Here is a 22947-nt window from a genome sequence, read left to right as displayed (position 1 = left end):
AAGTCTGATGTAAGTGACTTGACCAGCATCACACAGGAACTCTGTGGCAGAAGCAGGTATAGAATCCAATTCTCCAGGGTAGCATTCAACTGCCTAAACCATGAGGCCATCTTTTCTCTTCCTGCCATCCCCTGCCTCATTCATTACACACCTTCCAATTTCTGCAACAAATGATAACAGACACAGATAACAGCTTCTTAGTGAAATACAACTTCCTAACGTTTGATTACTTGCCATTGCAACTTTAATGTTCTTTTAACATAGATTGTATGCAATTTCCTAAGTCTTTAAAAAAAAGCAAACTGAAAAAAACAGACATTCATATTGACAGCCAGATGGTTCATCAGCACAGCTGGAACCTTCAGATCACTGCAAGACCTCTACCACTTAAGGTAATGGAGTAACTCAGGGGTCGGCAACGTTTGGCATGCGGCTCGTCAGGGTAAGCACCCTAGCGGGCCGGGCCAGTTTTATTTATTTACCTGATGACGCTGGCGCGGTTCGCCGTCCCGAGTCAATGGGGGTGGTGAGAAGCCGCGGCCAGCACATCGCTCGCCCGCGCCGCTTCCCGCCGCCCCCACTGGCCCGGGACGGCAAACCGTGGCCAGTGGGAGCCGCGATCAGCCGAACCTGCCGCGTCAGCAGGTAAATAAAACTGGCCCAGCCCGCCAGGGTGCTTACCCTGGCGAGCCGCGTGCCAAACGTTGCCAAACGTTGCCGACCCCCGGAGTAACTGACAGCAATAGTATGTCATCATCCTCCATGTGGACAAGCATTACAGGGGGACGAGAGACAGATTCTGCCAGTGAATTTCAGATATTTGCTGAAAGCAGAGGAATGATGAGACTCAGGAATCTTGAGTTTCATTCCAGGCTCTGGAGGGAAGCATGCTACAGTGATCACAGCCTCTTCTGTCTACTACCCGCAAGATGGACCCCTTCACCCCAGTCCCAGTCGTCTCTTCCTCATCCCTAAATCCTCAAATCAGTCCCAGTCTATTTGCATACTCGGTCCCAATCTCCACGCCTTAGTCTTATTCCAGTCCCAATCTCTTTGCCCAGACAGTCCCACTTCTTCCCCCATACACCAACTCCTTGTCAGATCTGTCTTCCATCCTCCCTCAACTGGTTCTCCCAATCAGTCCCAGTCCCTCCCTCTGCCCCCACCTACTCATCCAATCTCCCTGTCTCCCTGTCCCAGTCTCCTTGTCCAACATGTCCCAATCTCCTCCTCTCCTCCAGTTTCTCTCTTCCCCTACCCCTATCTTCAATACCAGTCTCAATACCTGGCTCCTTGCCCCAATCTATTCCTTTCCCCTCCCGTTTTGTCCAGAACTTGTCCCCTCTGCATTCTTGTCAGGCAGCTTCCTCCTTCATGCTGCTTGGGCACAAGCAGAGAGGTAGCAGAAAGCACAGGAGAGCCAGGCTCCCTAACATGGCCTGGACCTACCATTACAGGGCAAGTCTGGCCTTGACCCAGTGGTCCAGGGCCAGAGAACACCCAGTTGCTCTGTGAGGATAAAAAAGCATTGCCCAGTCAAATGTAAGAGCTGTGAGGGGATGAGCATGCTCATTGAGCAAAGACTATTCAGCAATTTTAGCTTCTAAACTTTAAGAAATCTCTACTGAACATGTGCAAACTAAGATGTTTTTCAAAGGAAGTCCCTGCTCCAAATCACAGAGGTGCTAGATCTTCTCAAAGGTGGCCAGAATTTTTTTAAATAGCAAAACAGAGTATTTTTCCCTAGCCTCATTCTTGGAAATAGCTGAACCATACTGACTCAACTTTCCAAAAATATTCGGCTTGAGACAGACTCCCAGCATGGAACATTTCAGACAGAATGGTTAAAGTTTGGCACAGTTATAATCAACTGAATACAAGGTCTTATAATAGAAAGTGACAAGTAACCTTAATGATAGCACCGTGCTACCAGCCACACTTCTAATAAGCCTGGCTTATACTGATGTAAGTGTCCACAGAGCCTTTCGCACCAGTTTAACTGAATCAATTTTCCATCATACATTTAAGTTCTTTGGGGCATGGACTTCTTGTTCTGTGTTTTTCAGAACCTAGCATACTAGGTTTTTGATCTATAACTGGGGCTCCTAGGTACTACCACAATGCAAATAACAACTAAATTGTTAAACCACAGCAACTTTGTGCATAGAAAAGCCCCTAGATTCTTTAACAAAAATCCTTCTGGATTAAAGAGCAGCACTGAAAGAAGCCCTATCAGGCTCTCCTGGATGGCTGTGACTATGGGACATGAGAATGGAAGAATTTGCATTTATAACCTGGAAGCATTAAAGAGTTCCGAGGTGTTCAATTTCCAGTGGAAGTGCTTTCTTTTCCCAGTGAACACATAGCACAGGGGAACATGTTGCGTTATGAGAGAGTTATCTATTAGAAGAACCGCTAAGCAAAGTTCACCTCCTCTGATACAAATGCTTTGAGATGAGGGCACACTTGCTTCCATAGCCCAACATACATCCCAACATGATATCTTTTGACTCCATGGACGTTCACATTCAATCTATCTCAGGATAGAGCAAAAAGGAAAGTTTCCAGCTTGGGTGATAGGCTCCAATCTGAGCCAAGCTTAGGCCTGAGTTCAGGTATGTGGCTGGACATCCATGGACACTGGAATAATAGTCCAGGATCAGTTTATGCCTAGCCCTTGCACGGGCGTGCAGGGGGATGGAAAGAGCCTTCCGCTTCCTCCCGCAGACCAAACACCAGTGTGTTGCAAGGGGGCAATTGGCTTCAATTGCTTCTTTGGTGTGTCCCTGGAGGCACATATCCCACAGGGAACAGGGAGGAGCCATGTCCACACAGGCACTCTGGGATCAGCCTGCAAGATCCTAAAGGATCGTACAGCCTCCAAAATCCCTGCACACTGGTAGGGCTTTTTGGAGGGATTGGGCCTCCCTGAAACACAAGCTCCAATCCTCCCCATGGGGTGGGGTAGTATTGACTTTGATGGGGCAAGATCAGCTCTTTGGAGCTGTAGAATGTTGTCTCTGAAATCCCCACTTATTGTAGGCGTAACATTTATTCACAATCATGCAAAGTGCAGACCCTGTGGAGGTCCAGTGTTTTCATCTGAATTACCACACACACAAAAAACACAAAGCTTCAAAGTTTATGTTTCTACCTGAAGAGCCCTTCAGGGGGACAGACAGGAAATGGTCTCCAGTTTCCTTGCCATGTCTGTGTTCCTCTGTACATGAGCTGCACAGCCACTTATTGCAGTTAGTACACAGACTGTGAGCAGGTCTCTTCTCTTTACACGCAGAACAGCTCTGAGAAAAAAAAAAAAGGTGCAATTTCATACAAGTATAATTAAATGTAGAACTCCTCCAATGAGCTTGTAGAAACTACTACATTTAAGACACTGATTCAAAACCTTGGAGGTTTGGTTACTTCAATAACTGCGAGAAGCGGCCCTGATTCTTTTCTCTCTTACACCAGTGTAATTCATTGACATCAGTGGCATTACTCCTGGTTTATATTGGCGCAAGAGAGAAAACAAGATCATCCTTGGAAGTGTTTAAATCAAAGCTAAATGTCTTTCCAATATTCTCTTGTTTAAGAAATAGTTACACTATAGTATCCAGGACATGGTCAAGATCTTGGAGTATCACTTTGGTGATTTTACACCATTAATTGCTCCCCTAAAATGTGACATTCGTGTTGGTTACCACCTGAATGCAACGGGAAACCTCTACCAAGGTCAGAATGGCTCCAAGATGCAGGGTTTGATCCTATATTCCTTTTGCACCCCAAATTCTCATTTCCTTTAGCAACATTACCAAGTCCAATTTGATCAAGCCAGTTAACAGATTTGGGCATAATTTTCAGATTTAGCTGCCTAAAGTTAGGAACCTAAATCCATATGTAGGCACCTAATTATGAGGCCTGAATTTCAGAGGTGATGAGAATCCACAGCTCCCCATCAGGCCATTTTTACGGAACTAGATGTCAACTTTTAGACACCAAAGTCTGAAAATACTGGCCTTTATGTCTTTCTAGCAGCCTCATAATTTGAGGGCCTTTTGTTGCTCCCGCTGATGTCACTGGCTAAACTCCCACTGACTTCAGTGACAGCAGGATTGGGCCCTGGTTTTCTCCTATTTTTCCTTTTATAAAGGCTTCACTGTTATAAGATGAGACTATTCATAAAAAAGGAACAATCTTAAAATGATGCTGGGAAGGTTCTTCATTCCCCTGTAGAATTCCTGTACTCCTGTGCGAATTGTTTTCTTTTTGAATTGCTCTTCAGAGTTTAGGGGACTGAAGAAAAGAAAAATCTTCTTACTGGAGATCTAAGAAATATCCCAGTGCCTTTGAAGAGACTAAAAGATTTATTCATTTGATTTCCTTCATACACTGTCTCTCTCTAGAAGGTAGATGAATTGAGTTATGATAATTAAGAAAACTCAGTGTAATAAGAACTTTCTAACATTGCAGCAGCATTGTGTAAATTTTGCTCTTACTATCTTTGAAGAGTATGTGTGAAAGTGATCCTTCTGGTTTACATAATGATATATTGCACATATATAGCACCTTTCATTCATTAGTCATTGAATTCACAAAACACCCTCTATGAGTTAGGTATGTATTTCTAGAGATGGGGAAAATGAGGCACAGGAAAGTTAAGTGACTCAGAGCAATTCAGAGGTCTTGGTAATCAACAGAAGGCTGAACAGAGATAAAACACAGGAGGCAAAGATGGTGTTTGCCTTTATGCTCTTCTCCCACTGGATCCTGGGGCCAGTCTCCAGAACAACTTAGAGCAACCTCAAGGCTTCTATACGTTTTTTTGGCTGATAACCCACAAAGGACCATTCCATTGGCAGTGCTGGGGTGCAGCAGTGCTCTGGCTGGACCCTTGATATGTCCCCTAAGCTGGTAAAACCAGCTAAAGGAATCTCCAATGTCAGAGGAATCTTTAACTGGATATTTAAGCTGGTTTTATACCTCCCTAGAACTGACAGAGAGGCACAGAGCAGATGGAATGGGGCCATGATCTGGCTCAGAGATTTGAACCCAAGAATTCTAGCTCTCAGTCCCTAGCTCTAACCACCGGGCAACACTTTGGATTCCAGTAGAAAAAGGATAAAATAAAAGAGTCAATAGTTCGTAAAGTAGTTTTGATTCATTTAGTGCTATTTTAACTCCTTATTCCAGTGCAATATAATAATTTTCCAATGTCTTGCTTCCTCATTCAGGAAGGGTAGTATAGTGAGGTAGAGAGAGCAGAAATGAACAAGAACAATTCCCCTGGTGCTGCACAAACACTTAAATACAGTGAAAACAGTACAATTAAAATAGTTTAGGAGAAGACTATACATAACTAAAATACTAAATTGCAAATCAACTATTTAAAATGGCACATGAGAAGCATCTTTGTCTCCAGGCATATTGTTTACATAAGGCCATAGTGAATGGCAAAATGTCTCCAACTTCTCAGTTACGTCCATCCCATCCTGTTGAAAGACTGAAAGTTCTGGGAGACTTCCCTCAGGACTCAGAAGAACTTTATTTATTATTATTATTATTATTATTATTATTATTAGACGGATATCCTCATCATTTAACAGAAGTAATCAATTTGAGACAACCCTACGAGTAGCCTTTGTCATTGCTTACCTGGCCCTGACAAAGGAACAGAGGATACTGAGAAACACATAGGGAAAGGGGTCCAGCATCTTGCTGGATGCATCAGATGCACTGATTACCTGAGAGTTACTTTTATAATGAATGAAGCATAATTCAAGAGTGAAATCCTAGCTTGTCACTGAGAAACCTAACTTTGGTGGTAAGTGAGAGTTAGGTTTATTTGAAAGACAATTCTACCCACTAGAAACTTGTGTTCTGTGCTCCTCAGTTTGATGTTGCAACAAGTCAACATTTTCTGTGCTCCACTGTGGCTAGTGCTGTGGTGACTGACAGAAGTTTTTTCATGCAAAACAACTGTTAAGGGAAATAGTTCCCTCCGAGGGCCAACCTAGGGGCTTACCAGCAGGGATTTGTATTGCCACATAGTCATGCCCAGAGCCCAATCCTGCAGCACTGAAGTCATTGTCAAAGCTCCCACTGACTTTAATGCCTTGCTCTTCACACAGGGTGAGAAAAGTGCTTTAGAGGCAGTATGTTCAGTCCGTGGGGATGACTGAAGAGCTGCGGTGAAATTACAATGCTATATAAAGCTACTCAAATGACATAAACTTTGGGTCTGGTTATCGGTGTTCAAAAGACTCATGCTGCAGCCTATTTAGCAGCCTCCACTTACCCTTGCCATAGCTGGATTTGCTGTGGGAAAGTCCTTGAGAAAGAAATTTTCAACTACATCCCCTGCGAAGCACGTCTGTTTGCACACAGGGCATGAGAGGATACCTGAGCAAAGAAACAGAACAGCTGTATGAATCAGGAAATGAAATAAACCACACTGAAGTACTGACAGTTCTTTGATATCACACCAAAAGGCTTAGTTCCAGGAAACTTAACTCTTCATCAACTAACGAATTACATTTGCCTACTTTTGGGACAGTACAAAACACTACTGTGACTCTGTGGTTCTATGTTCTATGCTGCACTTATCACTGTGGTATTTGAGTGCGTTCAAATCCTTACAAGATCTTGAAGCTCTGATAAAAACTGTTAATCCACCAGTATTTTCTTACATTACCTATTGTTCTTTTGGGACAACCTTTCATTCTCCTCTCCACTGGTGAGGCCTCAGCTGGAGTACTGTGTCCAATTCTGGGCACCACATTTTAGGAAAGGTGGATAAATTAGAGGGAGCCAAAAGGAGAGCAACAAAAATTATAAAAGTTTTAGAAAATCTGACTTATGAGGAAAGGTTAAAAAAACTGGTCATGTTTAGGTGTAAGAAAAGAAAGACTGATGGGGGTCCTGACAACAGCCTTCGAATATCTTAAAGGCTGTTATAAAGAGGATGGTGATCTATTGTTCTCCATGGCCACTGAAAATAGGACTAGAAGAAAAGGGCTTCATCTGCAGCAAGAGAGATTTAGGTTAAATATTGGGAAAAACTTTCTAACTATAAGGTTAAATTCAGGAATAAGCTTCTGAGGAAGGTGGTGAAATCTCTATCACTGGATGTTTTTAAGTACATACTGGACAAACACCTGACAGGGATGGTCTAGATACACTTGGTCCTGCCTCAACGCAGGGGGCTGGGCTTGATTACCTCTCAAGGTCCCTTCCAGCCCGACAGATTTATGATTCTACAAAAAAGACTTTGGGAGTTTTAATATTCAAGGGAGTAGTTGCTATGAAATCACCAGGTAGAACAACTCATGTGAGTAAGGGGCTGTAGGACAGAGCTCTTTCTTGCCTTGAAATTCAGATGGCTACTCTCTTGTCTTTTCCAGGGGAGAATGAACACTGATATTTTCTATACAAAACAATATCAGAATTCTGTGTTATGAATTCTCATACTATTGACACGTTAATAAGAACTAAATCACCAGTATTATATTTTTCTGAACTATTTGCCTAAATAGACCAAGAATGTTAATGTGATTTTTTTTTAATTCCATATATTAGTTTGAAAAGGACAAAAGGATGAGATTTTCAAAAGCACCTAAGAAAAACAGGAACACAAATTCCATTGAAAGTCAATGGGACTTGTGCTTCTTATTCTCTTAGACACCTTTGAAAATCCCATCCAAAGTTCTTTAGCCAACATTAAAACCAGAACTCTTGGAAGTTAAACAAATATAACAAGAGGTTCTGCAGGCTAACAGCTATATGTGATGGGTTGCCCCCCTTCAAGATGCCACCTAATCTGCTGAGATACCACTGAGCCCGCCTGTTCTGAAAGCCTGGGCACCCTTTTTACCTGTCTTGCTGAGCCAGGCTTTTAAGCCTCCTCTAGCACACACACAGGCAGGGCCACACCCAACTACAGAACGACACAGACACTGAGATTAGCTCTGGGAAGACTCAGCTTTAAGGGGCTTGTCCGAGCACTCAGGTGTCCTCCTCCCTTGGAGTGCAGACCCAAAGGAATATTATGAAATCCACCTCCTCCCTCAATGTGGAGGAAGGTATGCACAGCCTCTTACCCCTCCCCCACAATTATGAATTGCACAAACTGGGTTATATTATAAACAAGAAATAAGTTTATTAACTACAAAAGGTGAATTTTAAGTGAATATAAGAGATAACAGACAGAACAAAGCTGATTACTGAGCAAATAAAACAAAATACGCAAGCTAAGCTCAATATACTCAAGAAACAGGTTACAAAATGTAATTTCTTACCCTAAATGTTATTTTAGGCAGGTTGCAAAGTTTCTGTAGCTTAGAGTTCCAGTTATATTTCTTTTCAGACTGGACCCCCATCTCAGTTTGGACTCCCCACTTGCCTTTCCTTCAGGTGTCTTTAGCAGTCCTTCTTCCTGGGCAGACTGGCCACGGAGAGGAGGAATCCCGTTTGCCTTCCTTCCCACCCTTAAATAAGATTTACATAAGGCGGGAATCCTTTCTTTCCCAAACTTGACCGTCCTCCCCTTTTAGTGGAAAGTTACCAGAAGTCCCAGGTAATATTTAGTATCAGGTGACAGGACCACCTCACCTAGTAGTGTCACAATTACATCCCAGGATGCCTCCCAGGAGGGAGAGAGATTAGTATCTTCACAATCTTGTTGTTTCCTCCTGATGGCTCATCAAATCTGATGGGCTGGTGGGTGTCTTCCCAGTACACACCCAGTTGTAATTGTTACATATTCCTAACTTTATATACAGAAATGATACATACATAAAAATTGGATAATCACATTCAGTAAATCATAACCTTTCCAATGGTATCTTACATGAACCACCTTGCATAAAGTATATCTCAGTTATGTCGTATCCATATCATAAGTATATTTCCATAAAGAATATGGAGTGTAATGTCACATTATAGAAGCACAGATTAGATAGTACATTAAGATCTCACTTCACTTCCGTTTGGTATTTATTTGCTATTGAGATGCTCAAAAAGAGTCTTTAAATCTCAGGGGAAAACTTGTTTCCGGTAATGAACAAGGGCTTGATCCAAAGCTCAGTGAAATCAATGGGAGTCTTTCCACTGACTTCACTGGATTTTTGTTGATGCCACTAATATTAGCTACTTTACAAACAGTTTGATAAATATTCCTAATTTGGTCACTTTATCCATCACCTTCCTTCTCCTGACACACTAACATTTTAGATAGCATACAGATAGCACTCTGAACAGAGAGTACACTCCTCACTTGAAAATTAGGCCTTGATCTCAGGTTGATCACCCAAAAAATTAGGTATGCAAAATGACCAGTGACTTTTGAAAATCTAGGCCTTGGTGCTCCAAAGCAAAACATACTACACAGGTATAGGATGCATTGGTGACATCAGGCTGCTTTCTCTTACACTGCAATTTAGAGTGGTTATTAACATAGTAAAGACCCAATTCTACACTTCTGATGTCAATGGGAGTTTTACTGAGAGAGGGGGAAGTATAGTGATGTAAGAGGACTAGGCAGCTCATGTAAGGCCCACCTTCATTGTTCATGCCTTCATCCCCCTAAGCATGATGTCACTACGAAACACAATCTATTTTATCCACTTGTCCATTTTGACTGTGAGCTCTTCAGGCCAGAGACTCTGTTATCTGTTCAACACATCTTACCTAGCGTAAAGCACCATATGCAGCTACTGCACTATGGAAAATAATAAAAGTAGTTTCAGAATGACTGTGTGCACAAGTTAGAAACACGCATCTTGATTGCTCAAGATAGAAACACGCATAATATACAAACAGGTATAATATACACTGCCTTGCAATAGTTTTACATAGCAACCACTAATCAAGGTCAAGCCAAAGGAGGAAATAAGCTGCCCGCAGAAACAAAAGCAGGTTTCAAGTTTCTGAGAGGTCTTTTCACTATGACAGAGCACTTAACACAACAAATACAGGAAGAGAGAAAGAAATTGCTCTACTCTGCTATCAGTGATCTCTTAATAAGTCTCAGTGTCTAAGGAATGATCATTCAGTTCCTCTCCTGACTAGTATACTAATGGGAATTTTAGTAATTACAAATGTTGGGAACCAACGTTGCCATTCAAGTAGCTATCCCAAGCTCTGAAAATGCACCACATCAATAATAACCCTAGCCAGTTCACTCATGGGCCTCTTGGAATAGGAGACTCACATTCTTGACGCACTGTATGGTGTTGGTTTTTTTTCAAAGGGCAAAAATCCACTTTTGACTACGATGAAACCACCAAAATCATATACATGTGTGAATTATAATGGACTTGAACCTAATTCCTCAGAGATGAGGGTGGTGCATTAACCCAATAAATCTTTTTTAATCTTAGTCCTTAACTTTCAAGTGAGCATAGAATTTTGGCACTAGGCATCATCACCTCCTATCTCTTCTCAAGCAATCACTTTATAATAACTGAGGGCAATGTTTTCCAGGGCTAAATGAGGTAAATTTATTTAAGTTTTTGTTTTTAGTAATGTTTTTAGACTGGTGATCAGTTATGACATCAAACCAGAATGACGTTATTATACATGCTGTCTTTCTTAACTAAAAATATTATTCTAGAAAGAAAATGTCTTGTAGAATAATGTAATATTAAGTTGTCCATTACTCTTGAATAACTAGATTTGTGTCAGCGATTCTCTAAGGTTTGAATGTTTTCCAGTTGCTTAGTGTTAATTGTCCTTGGGATCCCAATCCTGCAAAATTTTGTCAGATGAACATGCCTAATCACAGGCCTGATATTACAAGGTGCTGAGCATACGAAATTCCCAGGATTGGGTTTGTGTTATTTTCGTAACAGCATTTTGCAGTTTAAGTAATTTGGCAGAGATTGCGCAGATAAATCAAATTCCAATATCAATGTGTGTAAATGTGCATTGGTGGATCATTCAGTGAGATCTGTGATTAAGTTCATTTTCATTTATAAAACTTTTTAAAAACTTAAAATTTCATGCATTCTTGTCAGAAGAACCGAACTTGCCAAGAATTGTTCTCGCTATATAAAAATTATATGACTCCTTTACAGGCTCTGCTCTTGAAATAAAAGTAAAACATTTAAAACGTGTATAGTGTACTATTTTCTTAGCTCACATTGAGGGCAAGACTGTGCCTTTGTCCTGGGTCTTTGCATGGAATAGGAGGAAGACCTTCCCACTACCTGTGTGATTACATAAGGCCTATTCCAGTTATAGATGGAGAGGTGTGGGATACAGGCCTGTGTACACAGGTTGTGCTGGTTACAAACCATCCCAGTAGCGAGGGGTTTGCATGCAGCTGGCACCACTGTGATGTGTCATTGGGGGCTTGAAGCCTGATGGAAGCCAGACAGCAGCCATAAACCAGAAGAAATGGGCATTGGAGGGTTTCATGCCTGGGGGAATTCTGTGGTGGCAACATTATATATAGAATGTTTGTGAGAGTATGTATTCTACGTGAACTTTTATTTGCCACAACAAACATGCTGTAGCAAACATGAGTGCTGCACATTACTCTGTAAACATCTACACCCATTAATCATTTACTATTCCTGTTTACATACGACATGTCATCACAGATCAATATTTTTACACAGAGGACATTCTCCGTATACAATGTTAAAGGAGGACTAATGGCTATCAGAAATAAAGGGTACCATCTTTTGATGTTTGTGGGAACATCTGTATGAAAATCTCCCATTTATATCATGGGAAGAATGGACCCAAAAGTCAGTTACTAATCATTCTTTCCACAGAACTATTACAAGCACAGTTATTCTCTTCACATGGCCTGGGGCCGGGTTTTGTCTGAAAATTAAATACCTACTTTAAAGAAAGATTGTAATTTAAAAGACAAAATATAACTGTTTCCACACATATTTAAAACATAACATTTCACAACATCCTAGTTCCATAACACTGTCCTTGTTTTGCTATTTTGGCTATTAGTTACATTATCTTATTTCATGTTCTATCTATTTATCTATGACAATTGTAGCTAATTGCCTTAGTACCCAGGCAATATGTCAAACTGATATTGTCCTATCTGTGACAGTGAAATCTTTCCCTGCTTATCAGAAATAACATTTCTCTGTGCACCTTTTACGTAAACCATTAACAACTCTGCTCTCTAGAGAAATGTGCAAATATAACAGGTGTACAAGCATACCTAACACAATCTATGCTATTGGTACAATGCCATTACCACAGCCCTCACAGGCCATTATCATTGGTGTAGGCAGGGAAACCTGTGAATTGCAGTATGGCCGGTTCCTAGACTCAGAGCTAGCTTTCAAGATGTCATGTGAGGTCTTTATATGTCATCTGCCACATTTTTTTTTTTTTTTTTAGGAACAACATGAATGAAGAAGCAAATAAACACTGATTAATAAATTTGGAACAAAAGTGTACTTTGCAGGTAATTTTTTAAAAGACACATGGGTCCTACTCTGATACTATCCTAGTCAATGGGAATCTTTCTATGAATTGGATCTGGCCCTTGGAGACTTTGAACCAGTTCCTTACACATATAATATTGCAGTCCAATCAGTGTAAAAACTGTAAATTCCAGACCAGTGGTTCTCAACCCTCAGCCAAAGCAGCAAACAGGTGCAGCCCATGTGACATCCTCAGGGCCATATAGGTAGTATATATATTGTGTGGATGCGGCCCATATAACACAGAGAGCTGCATATTTGGCCACAATGGTAAATAGGTTGAGAGCCACTGTTTTAGACTGTATTCATGCCTTAAACAGTTGGCAAGACACCGGCTTAGGGCTACAGAATGCTTCTCACAGTGACTCAGAAGAAAGTCAGTCAGCAGAGCAGTTTCTGGAAATGGGAAAATGCACGGAGTTTAATGACAGCTGCCCCCAAAGTCATTATTCCACTTGGATGTCATGGTGGTACATACCCTGAACTATACATGACACACTGGAATTTTTATTGGCTGGCTGGCAAAAGCAGTGCTTAAAGTATTTCCATGTCAAGGGCCATTTTATGCAGCTCTGTCACATATTGTAAAATGGGTTAATACTGCAATCCTGCATTTTTGCTACATTCCAGTATTATGCAGTTAGCACAAATATTTTATAATAGAAATTATATCTATTCACTTACACTTAATGGGGTGCTTGTGGCCTCAGGCAGGTTAACATGAATTTTAATTTGTACTTATCTGCCAGAGACCAGGGAAATGCAAAATATAAATAATATTTACTCTTTTATAGGAGTCAGAATTAATGTTTTAAAGAAATATTTCAGCCTCTTTCCACTCTTAAAAATAACACGGTCCTCGTGACTGTCCAGGAGCCTCATTTATTTTGAGAAATGCAGTCATTAGTAAATTTGGAACAATCAGATTGTTTGATGCAGAGAAAGTTTATTCTAATTTAAAACACTGGATATCTAAAATTGAAGCACTAGGCACTATAGTACCCAGATTTTATACCCCATCCATGACACTGAAGTCAGTGCAGTTGCACAGAATGTGAGTCAGCACAGAACATGGCCCCAGATACCAAACCTGATATTAGGATCTTTATTACTGACATGCATTCAAATGTGGGAGAACTCTGACCATCTAAATGTCTTGGACTATATCTGAAACATCTGGCTAAATGAGAGTTAAGTAACCGTGACCTCCAATCCTGAAGCTCCTATTAGATACACTTCTGAGATGCTTCTAATTCTCAAGTCCTCAGTGTGAAGAATACCAAGAAAGGAATAACAACTAAAAGAAATTACTTGGAAAATTCTAAATACATGGCAATACTGTATGGGGGACATTCTTCTACTTAGGTAGCTGCCATTATGCATTGCTAATGGGCTAAATATCTCCCTAATAGATCATGGACTATTCTTGAAATTCATGATTAAGATTTTTTTCCCTTCATGATAAACATTTGCATCTTGCTGAATGAGTTCAGTTCAGATAATGGGACTTCACTTGTGATTATATATATATATATATATATATATATATAAAGTACACTGTAGAAATGCTCAACACACTCCTCAGATGCATTCTACAAAAGCCTAACAATATTCTTGACATTAAAAATAGACTATAGAATGGTTATCCAAACTAATCATAATTAAATTAAGCAAGCTGGACAAATAGCCTGTATGTACTTTTACAAACAGTGAGACAAGTAACAGCTGCTCCAAGAGTATTAATATAAAGTGCTTATGCTAAATCTCGCTGCAAAGCTTATACTTAAAATGTAGATTGCTGCTAAAACACTGTTTTCTTAAATAAATAACAAAACAAGGAAACTCATGTTTGCTTACCTGTCCTCTGGATAAACAGTCACCTCAAAAGGTACACAAATCAGTCACTTAGCTCAGGAAATGGGTGGTTATTAAGCAGAAGTGCATACATAGTACCCCCTAGCAACAGCCTTTTCTGTACAGTATCATTTGATGATGAAAGAAAGTGACTAGACCTTTCTGCTTAGCATCTGGAACTGCTTTCCCTTCTTCACTCAAGAAACATTCTCAAAGTAGCAGGGTCAGGATAAGAGATAGGTTATTAGAAGGCACACACCCAAGATCCACCTTATTTTCCTCCCAGTTTCTTTTTTGCTCTCTCCTGAGATGCTTTTAGGCCTTTTTAAAGTTTTCTTGGCTGTATTTTTCCAGAAGTATTGAAATACAGATCACATAATAAGACAATAACAGCATCCACTCTCTTTCTTGTTGGATTGTCTTTCAAAGCTCAGAGTAACTTTTAATACGTGCTCAGAAGGAAAGAAATAGGAGTCTCTCTGCTTCAGCTAAATGAATATCACAAAGCCATTCACTCTCAGGGTACCCTCTGCAGACTGTTCCCTACAAATCTTTCTACACTTCATCTCTCAACATTACCTATAAACAACAAGGTTCATTTGTTTCAGGAACTTGTACTTTACAGACAGCTCATTTAAATGTATCATTATTACGGCATCGTTGGTGAAGGAAAGCATTGCCCTAGAGACTCACTGTTTATACGTATGAAGAATGATGCAATCGCTGTATCTAAATAGTAATCCAACACGGAATTATAGGATTCAAACAACAGACTCTGCATATCAAGAGATCAGGAGCCAAATTCAACTCTAGTGCAATCACTATATCTGAATCGAGCCCACGATTTCTACCAAAACTTCTAGAAACAGAAGCTGAATCTCTTTCATGGGTAAAGGGATGCTGAGACCCCCATATTGTTTATATGTAATTTACTTTGGCAAGGAGATAGGGAAAAGATCATAATTTTATGCAAAAGTTCCTAGGAGTAAATTAGCGCCTCCTGTTTACTAATCAGTTGAAATAATTAATCTTCTACTTATGACATCACAATTCATTGATATGCAGTGGATTATGTCATCACAGAGGATAATAACTTCAGGGAGGCCAACAAGGATCCTAAGATTGGACTTGAATCCAATTTCTTCATGAGTTGTGGATAGGCCACCTAATAAGCCAACACTGAAATTCCAGGTACATGCACTCATAGCTATTTCTCAATATATCTGACCTACTACCAGGCACCACAAGACCAGTGAGGGCCACTGTGTTTGAAGTCATTCCCAGAAAAGTCTTCTTCAGATGATGTACATGAAGGAATAACACCACTGCTGCAGCCTTGAAACTGCTCCATCATTCCTTCATGATGTTCTACGAAGCATGAAGAAAAGCACTGTGGAAGCTACCATTAAGAAGGCACAATGTGTGCACACACTGGAGTTATAAAACACCTCTCTTTAGACTTAGTGGTGTTCTCACTTTGCCAAACTGATGTTTGCTCCTTTTTCATGGATCACAGATCCTGCAAATTCAAGTCAGCTATGTCACGCATCTCAGCAATGGTAACCAAATTGCAGGTGCACAAAACATTCACATTAATGAACACAGCAAAGTAAGAGTCAGTGGGCCCAATATTCAAACACAAACACCTAAACTGGATATCTAAATCCCACATATGGAGTTTTAAAATCAGAATTCAGACAAACAATACCAAATTCTAAAACCCATTCAAACATACACACCACTCGCCATAGGTAACACATCGGCCTTGGAGTATGCCCTGGAAGTCAACAAACATGGACTCTGACACGTCACATAGAGAGGGAACCTCAGATATACAAATCAAGTTACGCAGTGGATCTCAATCTCAGTAGGATAAGATATAAGGAGAGAGAGGTCTCCAAGGTATACAGGACCTACAACATAATGAATTTTATGAATCAAAACTGACACCCTGAATTGGACCCAGAGATTAACTGGAGGCCAGTGTAGTCTCTTGACCCCAAGTGCCATATGCTCCCTGAGAGAAATACCCATGAATAAAGGGCTGATGTGTCTGAGTGCCCTTCAAATTTTGCCCCAAATACAGTAAATTGCAGTAATCCAATCTGTAGATAACAGAGGCATGGATAACTGGTGACGTCTATATCTCTTCACCAAGCATAGAGACCTTGGCTGATTTTAAACTATAGACCCACCACTTCTAAACTGAGTATCACAGGTCTCAACTTACAGTTTTGTTTCAAGGCCCTCCAGCTCCAACCTTAAAATCAGGCTTTAAGGCAAGAAAAGCTCAGCTCAAGTGTCTGCTTAATAAATCGGTACAGGCAATTAATTTATGATTGTTCTAAAAATTGCTGATCATCATAAAGAAACAGGTAGCAGGCATATCATACACATCACATTTCTACCTGCTGTCCAGACATTGTGCTTCTTGCCTTACCCTCTTTCCCCCAACAAATACCAGGATAATTATTCTCAGAGATCATTAGCTAATGCTCAGAGCTGCTGGCATGGTTCATGGTTTCCTTAGAGACCCAATTATAGGCTATAGGAAACAGTTTTAAAGAAAACTCCCCCTATTTTACAGGTTCATATTTATCTAACAAAACCCAATTGCTTTGCTTGCCTTTTGGGTCTGGCAGCTGAACCACAGAATGAGATGAGCCAAATTCCCCAAAATTTATTTAAATGGACCAAATTAGAAGCCTGTGAACAGCAGAGGTGCTTTTCCATGCTTCATGATGAGGTTTTCTTCCCTCCCCTTTTTGAAACAATTCATATTTTGTGCTTGCTCAAAACCTCTTTGTGAATATCTAATTAAAACAAATGAGTATTCTCTTTCAGAATTAACAGATGTAATATATTGCATCACTTGCACCATGTGATATTGCATCAAAACATGATTATTTGTTGCTCTCGTAATCTGGCTGCTATAACATAGGCCAAATTGAAGTTAATAGCCCAAATGCTTCTTAAAGATCTGTACAGACACCCACATTTTAATACAATCCAAAAGAATGCTTAAATCAACATGGAATATTGCATGCTGGGACCTGTAGTCTCCACAAGCCACACTTTCATATTGAAAGTGAGTGCAGAATAAAAGGAGACAGAGTGATTTACTTGTTTCGTAAAGAACAATACACTTCTCTCACTAAAGATAGCTCAGAATACATGAATGCTAATGTGATCATCAGTTAGGCAAATTTTTGATGCCTTTGACCAATTATCTATAAGATTTCAAAAGTAGGGATTATATAGTAGGGCTGCTATATAATATCTGCTCTTCCAGCTAAAGACAATTGTATATTTTCAACAACAGTTATGTTGCCTCCATCTAAAGGTCTGCTTTAGTTGAGTTCAGTTTGCAGTTCTTCAATATTTGACCTTTAATTTGTATTTTCTTGTCATCATTGAGTCTGGATATTGGGTCCTCTCTTACAGAGGAAAAAGAGTGTCCATCAGTGGGTAGTTCTGACTTATTCATTTCAATTTTACTCCTGGGGGAATTCTGTGCCACTGCACAATGCAGAATTTTGAAGAAATTAACATTGTGCGTGCAGAATGTCCTTTCCCTCACAGAAACGGGCTGCAGTGCTGCTGGCTGCCACAAGGGGCCACTGGACCCAGCAGAGCCAAGCTCGCACATAGAAGACACTGCTGGGTGGAGGAGGAGAGAGCTAAAGGGTTCCTGACAGCTGCAGTTGCCAGCATACCCTGAGGGAAGGAGAGGGCGGGATGCAGGAAACTCCATGTAAGCCTGGTTCCAAGCATCAGGTTGTTTCTCCCTCTGGATCCCTGGGCTTGGCGAGGGGAGAGGGACGAGTGTCTGGGCTGGGGGCAGCCACATCTGGGCTCTGGAGGGGAGGAGGGGTATGAGTATCTGGGCAAAGGGAGGCCCTGTGGCTGGGCTCTGGGGGGAGGTGGGAAGGGCATCTGGGCTAGAGGGAGCCCGCAGCTGGGCTCGGGGGAAAGGGGTTCAGTGTATTGGCTGGGGGACGCCCTGCAGCTGGGCTCTGGGGGGGTGGGGGAGAAGTTGTGGGTGTCTGGCCCCTCGGCTGGGCTCAGAAGGGGGAAGAAGGGGACAGAGAAACAGGAAATGGGTTGTCATAGGGGTTTCTTTAACTCTCTACTCCTGGGGGGAAAATTGTGTGTGTCTGTATTGTTACAGACATACTTGCTGACAGGTATTTTGAAATAAATTACCAAAATAATTGAAACTGAAGTGATTATGTAGTGTTATTGAGATAAATAAAATTTGCAGACTTTTGCAGAATTTTAAAATATTGTGCGCAGAATTTTTTATTTTTTGGCACAGAATGCCCACAGGAGTACAATTTGTAGGCTTGCTCTGTAATGATTTTGCCATGAATATTATTATACAAGTCATGGAAACCCAATAGTACCATGTACAATTTATTTACATGGTTTCACAGAAAATAAAAGTCATTTCACAGGATCAATTCAAACAAAGATTTAATAATAATAAAAATTATTATTGAAATTTTCAACTTCTAGAAGGCTTTTCATCCATTCATTTCAAAGCATTTGACAGAGGTGGGTAAGTATCATTATTCTCATTTTACAAATGGAAATAAACAGCTTGCCTAAACTCACAAAACAGAAATGTAACCAGGGCTTAAATCAGTACATGCTGGCATGGTGTGTCAGCACCTTTTTCATGCTGCCTTCTTATGGTTCAGAATCTAAGCTTTCATTAAGAAAAAAGTCTCTAGCTGTTATGGTTGCTAAGTTAGCCTTGAAAACATGACCTCAGTGTAACTGACACACAGACATCTACCTATGTTGCAGAACCTGATATCATAACTCATCTCAAAGGGTGCTAAGTCAGATACCTAATGATAAAAAATTTTAAATTAAAAATGTTAATGATTTCATTTCTCAGCAAAGCATGTAAGACAGGAGAGAGAAGATTATATGATGAAGAACTGCACAATATACTGATGCCACAAGGGAGCTTTTTCAAGGAAGGGAAGCTAAACACAAGGAACCGCCCAGCAGAGACCATGGATGCATTCGGATTCCAGTGAGGGGCAGCCAAGCACAAGGAGACCAGACAGCATGCCTGAGCAAATTTTAAACATCTGTACAATCTACTATGGGTGGCTTCTCATGTACGTAGAGCTTACTTTGTAGTCAAAGCCTGCTTTATTTATTGTGGGAATACCACCTGTTCCCACCCAAAGCTGTCCTTTGAATGTAACACTTTCCCAAACACTAAACACATTCATCCTATGCAGCTACACAAGGGATGAATGTGGCCCATACTGTTTAACATGTAAAAAGATTGGAAAACATACACTGAATTGCAGAAAATGTAAATGAGAGTCAAACCACTAACTCCCACTGATTTCCAAGGCCTCCTATTACCAATAAAATGTTCAGTCACCAAACCCGCGAAGATCATTTACTTTTACGTCCTCTTGTCAGAGCTGTCCTCAGATGAGAATCACTGACTTAAGTTCCAATGTTTTTAAACCACCAGCTCTCACAAATCAAGTCTAAGGTATTCCCAGTTTCCCCAGAGAGTTCAAGTTACCTCAGATAACACCTAACACCTCTTCCTGAGCAAGAACATTGAGATGCAGCTTAACATGTACTTTCTTCACAACCTCAACAGCCATTAAGTAATTCACCCAGTGCACTTCAAATCCACCTTTGCAGCAATCCTAGAGGCATCACAAAGACAACTGAAATGGGAAGAGATGGCTTAATCCTGCTATCTCATAATTTGTACTATTGTACTGAAAGACAGGGATTAAAATACATTTCTATAGCTAAGGGCTTTGTTTATCTTAGATTGCTTTCATTTGGAAATGTACTAGATTTTCCCCTTCACTTTGCATTTGATTGCATTTAGGGCTTGTTGATAAAGTGTTACCGAGTCTGAAAAGACTTGTGAAGAACTGAGTTAGCTGACTTGGTGCTGATGACAATTTTGTACTCAAGGCATACTAGAACAAATCATGTTCAGCGTCATGTCACCTAACTGATTCAATGATTTATCTGGGTCTATGCTGATAATACAGTCATGGTCAGCATCACATAGCTAACTTAATTCTCTACAAATGTGTTCAAGCACAATAACAAACATTTTGTAGTATAGACAAGCCTTTACCAGCGTTTTCAGCCACTGATTTAAGTGAGACACAGATGTGTTTTCTTTGCTGCTCATGTTGCTCAGATATTAATTAGAGGTTTGCACCTGGTGTCTTCCTTAAGTTTATTGGGTTATCACTGTTGATTGGTTCTTTTCTCTGCTATTTCTCCTATGTGGCTCTTATAGATCAGGAGCAATTATGGGTAACAAGCCAAGGTGGGAAGCAGCGCATTGCAGCTTTTGGCAAAACTGTGTTTCATGGATGCTAGATTAGAATGTTCAGGTCCACTAGTGCTGCGGGTAAATAATTCCTGATCCACTCCACAGGCAACCATGAAAAAATGTATAATATTTTAAAAATATAATTAATCATCATCATAGCTAAATCCAATGTATCCAAGGATGACAAAGGCCTTTACAATGGCAAGAATCGTCATCATCTCCATTCCATATTTGGGGAAACTGATACACAGAGAGGTTGAGGCCAACATTTTCAAACTAGGCTACATCCAATTAGGCACTAGTAAATCAGAGGCTGAGTTGCAAAGAGAACCTAGTTCTCCTGGAATTGATCATAAAAAGCCACCAGAGGGCTTAGATAGAACTGTGGTATGTAGAAATACCAGAGGACAATTAATGGTTCCCCTTTTAGAATTTGTTTGAAGCTACCTGTGCCTCATTCTCTTACTCTAGTCTTGTACCTTTTTTACTCAGTTCCCTGCACACGAATAGCCTCCTTCTTCCGCTGTGCTAAGTGAGTCCCCTTGCCTCCTCCAATATTTCTTCCACTTAGCCTTTCAACAATGATCTGCTTCCTAGTGCTGTTTCCAGCCACTCTCACATCTCAATCATTTGGGTTTGTGTTATCTATCCAATTCAGATTGTCAGCTCTTCACAGCAGGGACCACGTCTGCCTACAGGTTTCTAACATAACTGCTTTGCAACTGTTACAAATTAATATGATTTTTTTTTCTTACAATCAGTGTTAATGTTTTCTCAGTAAAAAAGTGACTGACTTCAACAAGCTAGGTTCTAGTTTGGCGTATTACCATATCTGTTTCTGATTCCATGCGTCTCGTTCTACAATTCAGAAACATTTGTGCATTTATTTTTAACAAACTCTAACCACAATGTCATGCTCAACAGAGCCAGATTCACATAATCCTTGTCTTTGCAACTAAAGTGCACTAAGCTTACTTAGTTTAGTTCAAAACTGATGGAGTCAATATGATAATTACAGTATATAGTGGAATCTGCTTATGATGAACCTGAGATGCAGTGATGTAAAATGGAAGTGCAGAAGTGCACCAAAATATATACACTGCAATTCCAGTTATAATGACCTTCAATAGAAGTGAAGGACCAGATTCAGATATCAAAATCTATTCAAAATTTTTCTATGGAAAAAAAATTTACCTTAGAAAGTGCCATTGTATTCAAAGAATTGTGTAAAGAAGTTATAGCCTAGCAGCTACCTTACAATATTTTTTGTAAAACAAACATCCAGGATGTTAACACTTGTTTAAAACAATTATTTAAAAACAAACTGATTATGTGAGTTTAAACATTTTTCCAAATTATTTAATTTGTCTCTAATAGATTTTGTTTTTCCCAATAAAAGTTCATTTAGGGAGAAAATACCCCACCCACCGCTTTCTCATTTCTAATTTTCAGTCCCCTAGTAATTCCTTTACAACATATTTTAAAGAATAATTGAGTAAAAAAGTGCTTCTCAATCTGCCTATTACAATTTGCATTATAAAGTGCCTAAGAAGTACAAAATAGTACATGAAATGTTACCTTCATACATAACTTCATGCTCAGTTGGAGTGTAATTGTATCCTTGAATCAAATCTGGAAGACAGTCCTTACAAAAGGAGTGAAGACAAGGCAGCAGTCTGGGGTCTCTTCTCTTTAGTTCCCATTTGCACACCAAACAATTCCTCAACAGATCTAGGCTCTCCATTTTCCTAGTCCAAAGTTTGACATCAAGGACACTAAAAGTCACAAAATGACTCATTACAACCACTTTCTACTTAATGAAGCGCTCGGTCACCCAAGTGAAAACTACAAGCCAACTGCAGAAGGGCACATTCTCAAAAGCAACATTTATTTAGCCCCTTTGAAGAAAGGGGAAGTTCCTTGCAGGTGAAAATTGCATACCCACATTACTGAAAATAACGTTTTCTTTGCAGATTAGCGCATTGGAAAAAGTGGTTTTAGGCAAACAAACCAAAATTCCATTATCAGTACATAGTGCTTGCTACTTTTGATAAAATCTGAGGCATACTGTACTGTGGATCTATTTATAGTAATGCTAACTGTCTAAATTCTCACACGCTGTACTCTTTCTGCTTGCAGTTCTCAAAGCGGATGGAAAATGTTCCAACTTTTTCTACATTTTCTTCCCAACATTTTACAATCAGCAACAGAAGTAAATGGGAATTAGGCATAAATGGTTAAAATCCCATTCCCATTTGAACAATGCATGATAGAAAACTGCATACAGAAAGG

General features: G+C 40.1%; 1 protein-coding gene across 1 annotated transcript in view; it reads right to left on the bottom strand.

The window, feature by feature from the left end:
* TRIM66 (tripartite motif containing 66) overlaps positions 1-22425 on the bottom strand; it is a 71686-nt gene extending 49261 nt beyond the window's left edge. The window contains exons 1-3 of the mRNA XM_034770089.1: positions 22234-22425; positions 6296-6399; positions 3155-3302 (exon numbers count right to left, since the gene is read on the bottom strand). Coding sequence (XP_034625980.1) covers positions 3155-3302; positions 6296-6399; positions 22234-22399 — 418 coding nt within the window. The 5' untranslated portion in view covers positions 22400-22425. The remainder of the gene's footprint in view (positions 1-3154; positions 3303-6295; positions 6400-22233) is intronic.
* Between the last annotated feature and the right edge of the window lie 522 nt (positions 22426-22947).

Source organism: Trachemys scripta, chromosome 4 (assembly GCF_013100865.1).
Source record: "Trachemys scripta elegans isolate TJP31775 chromosome 4, CAS_Tse_1.0, whole genome shotgun sequence".
Taxonomy (NCBI): Eukaryota; Metazoa; Chordata; order Testudines; family Emydidae; genus Trachemys; species Trachemys scripta.
This window is presented reverse-complemented; position numbering and strand designations above follow the sequence as displayed.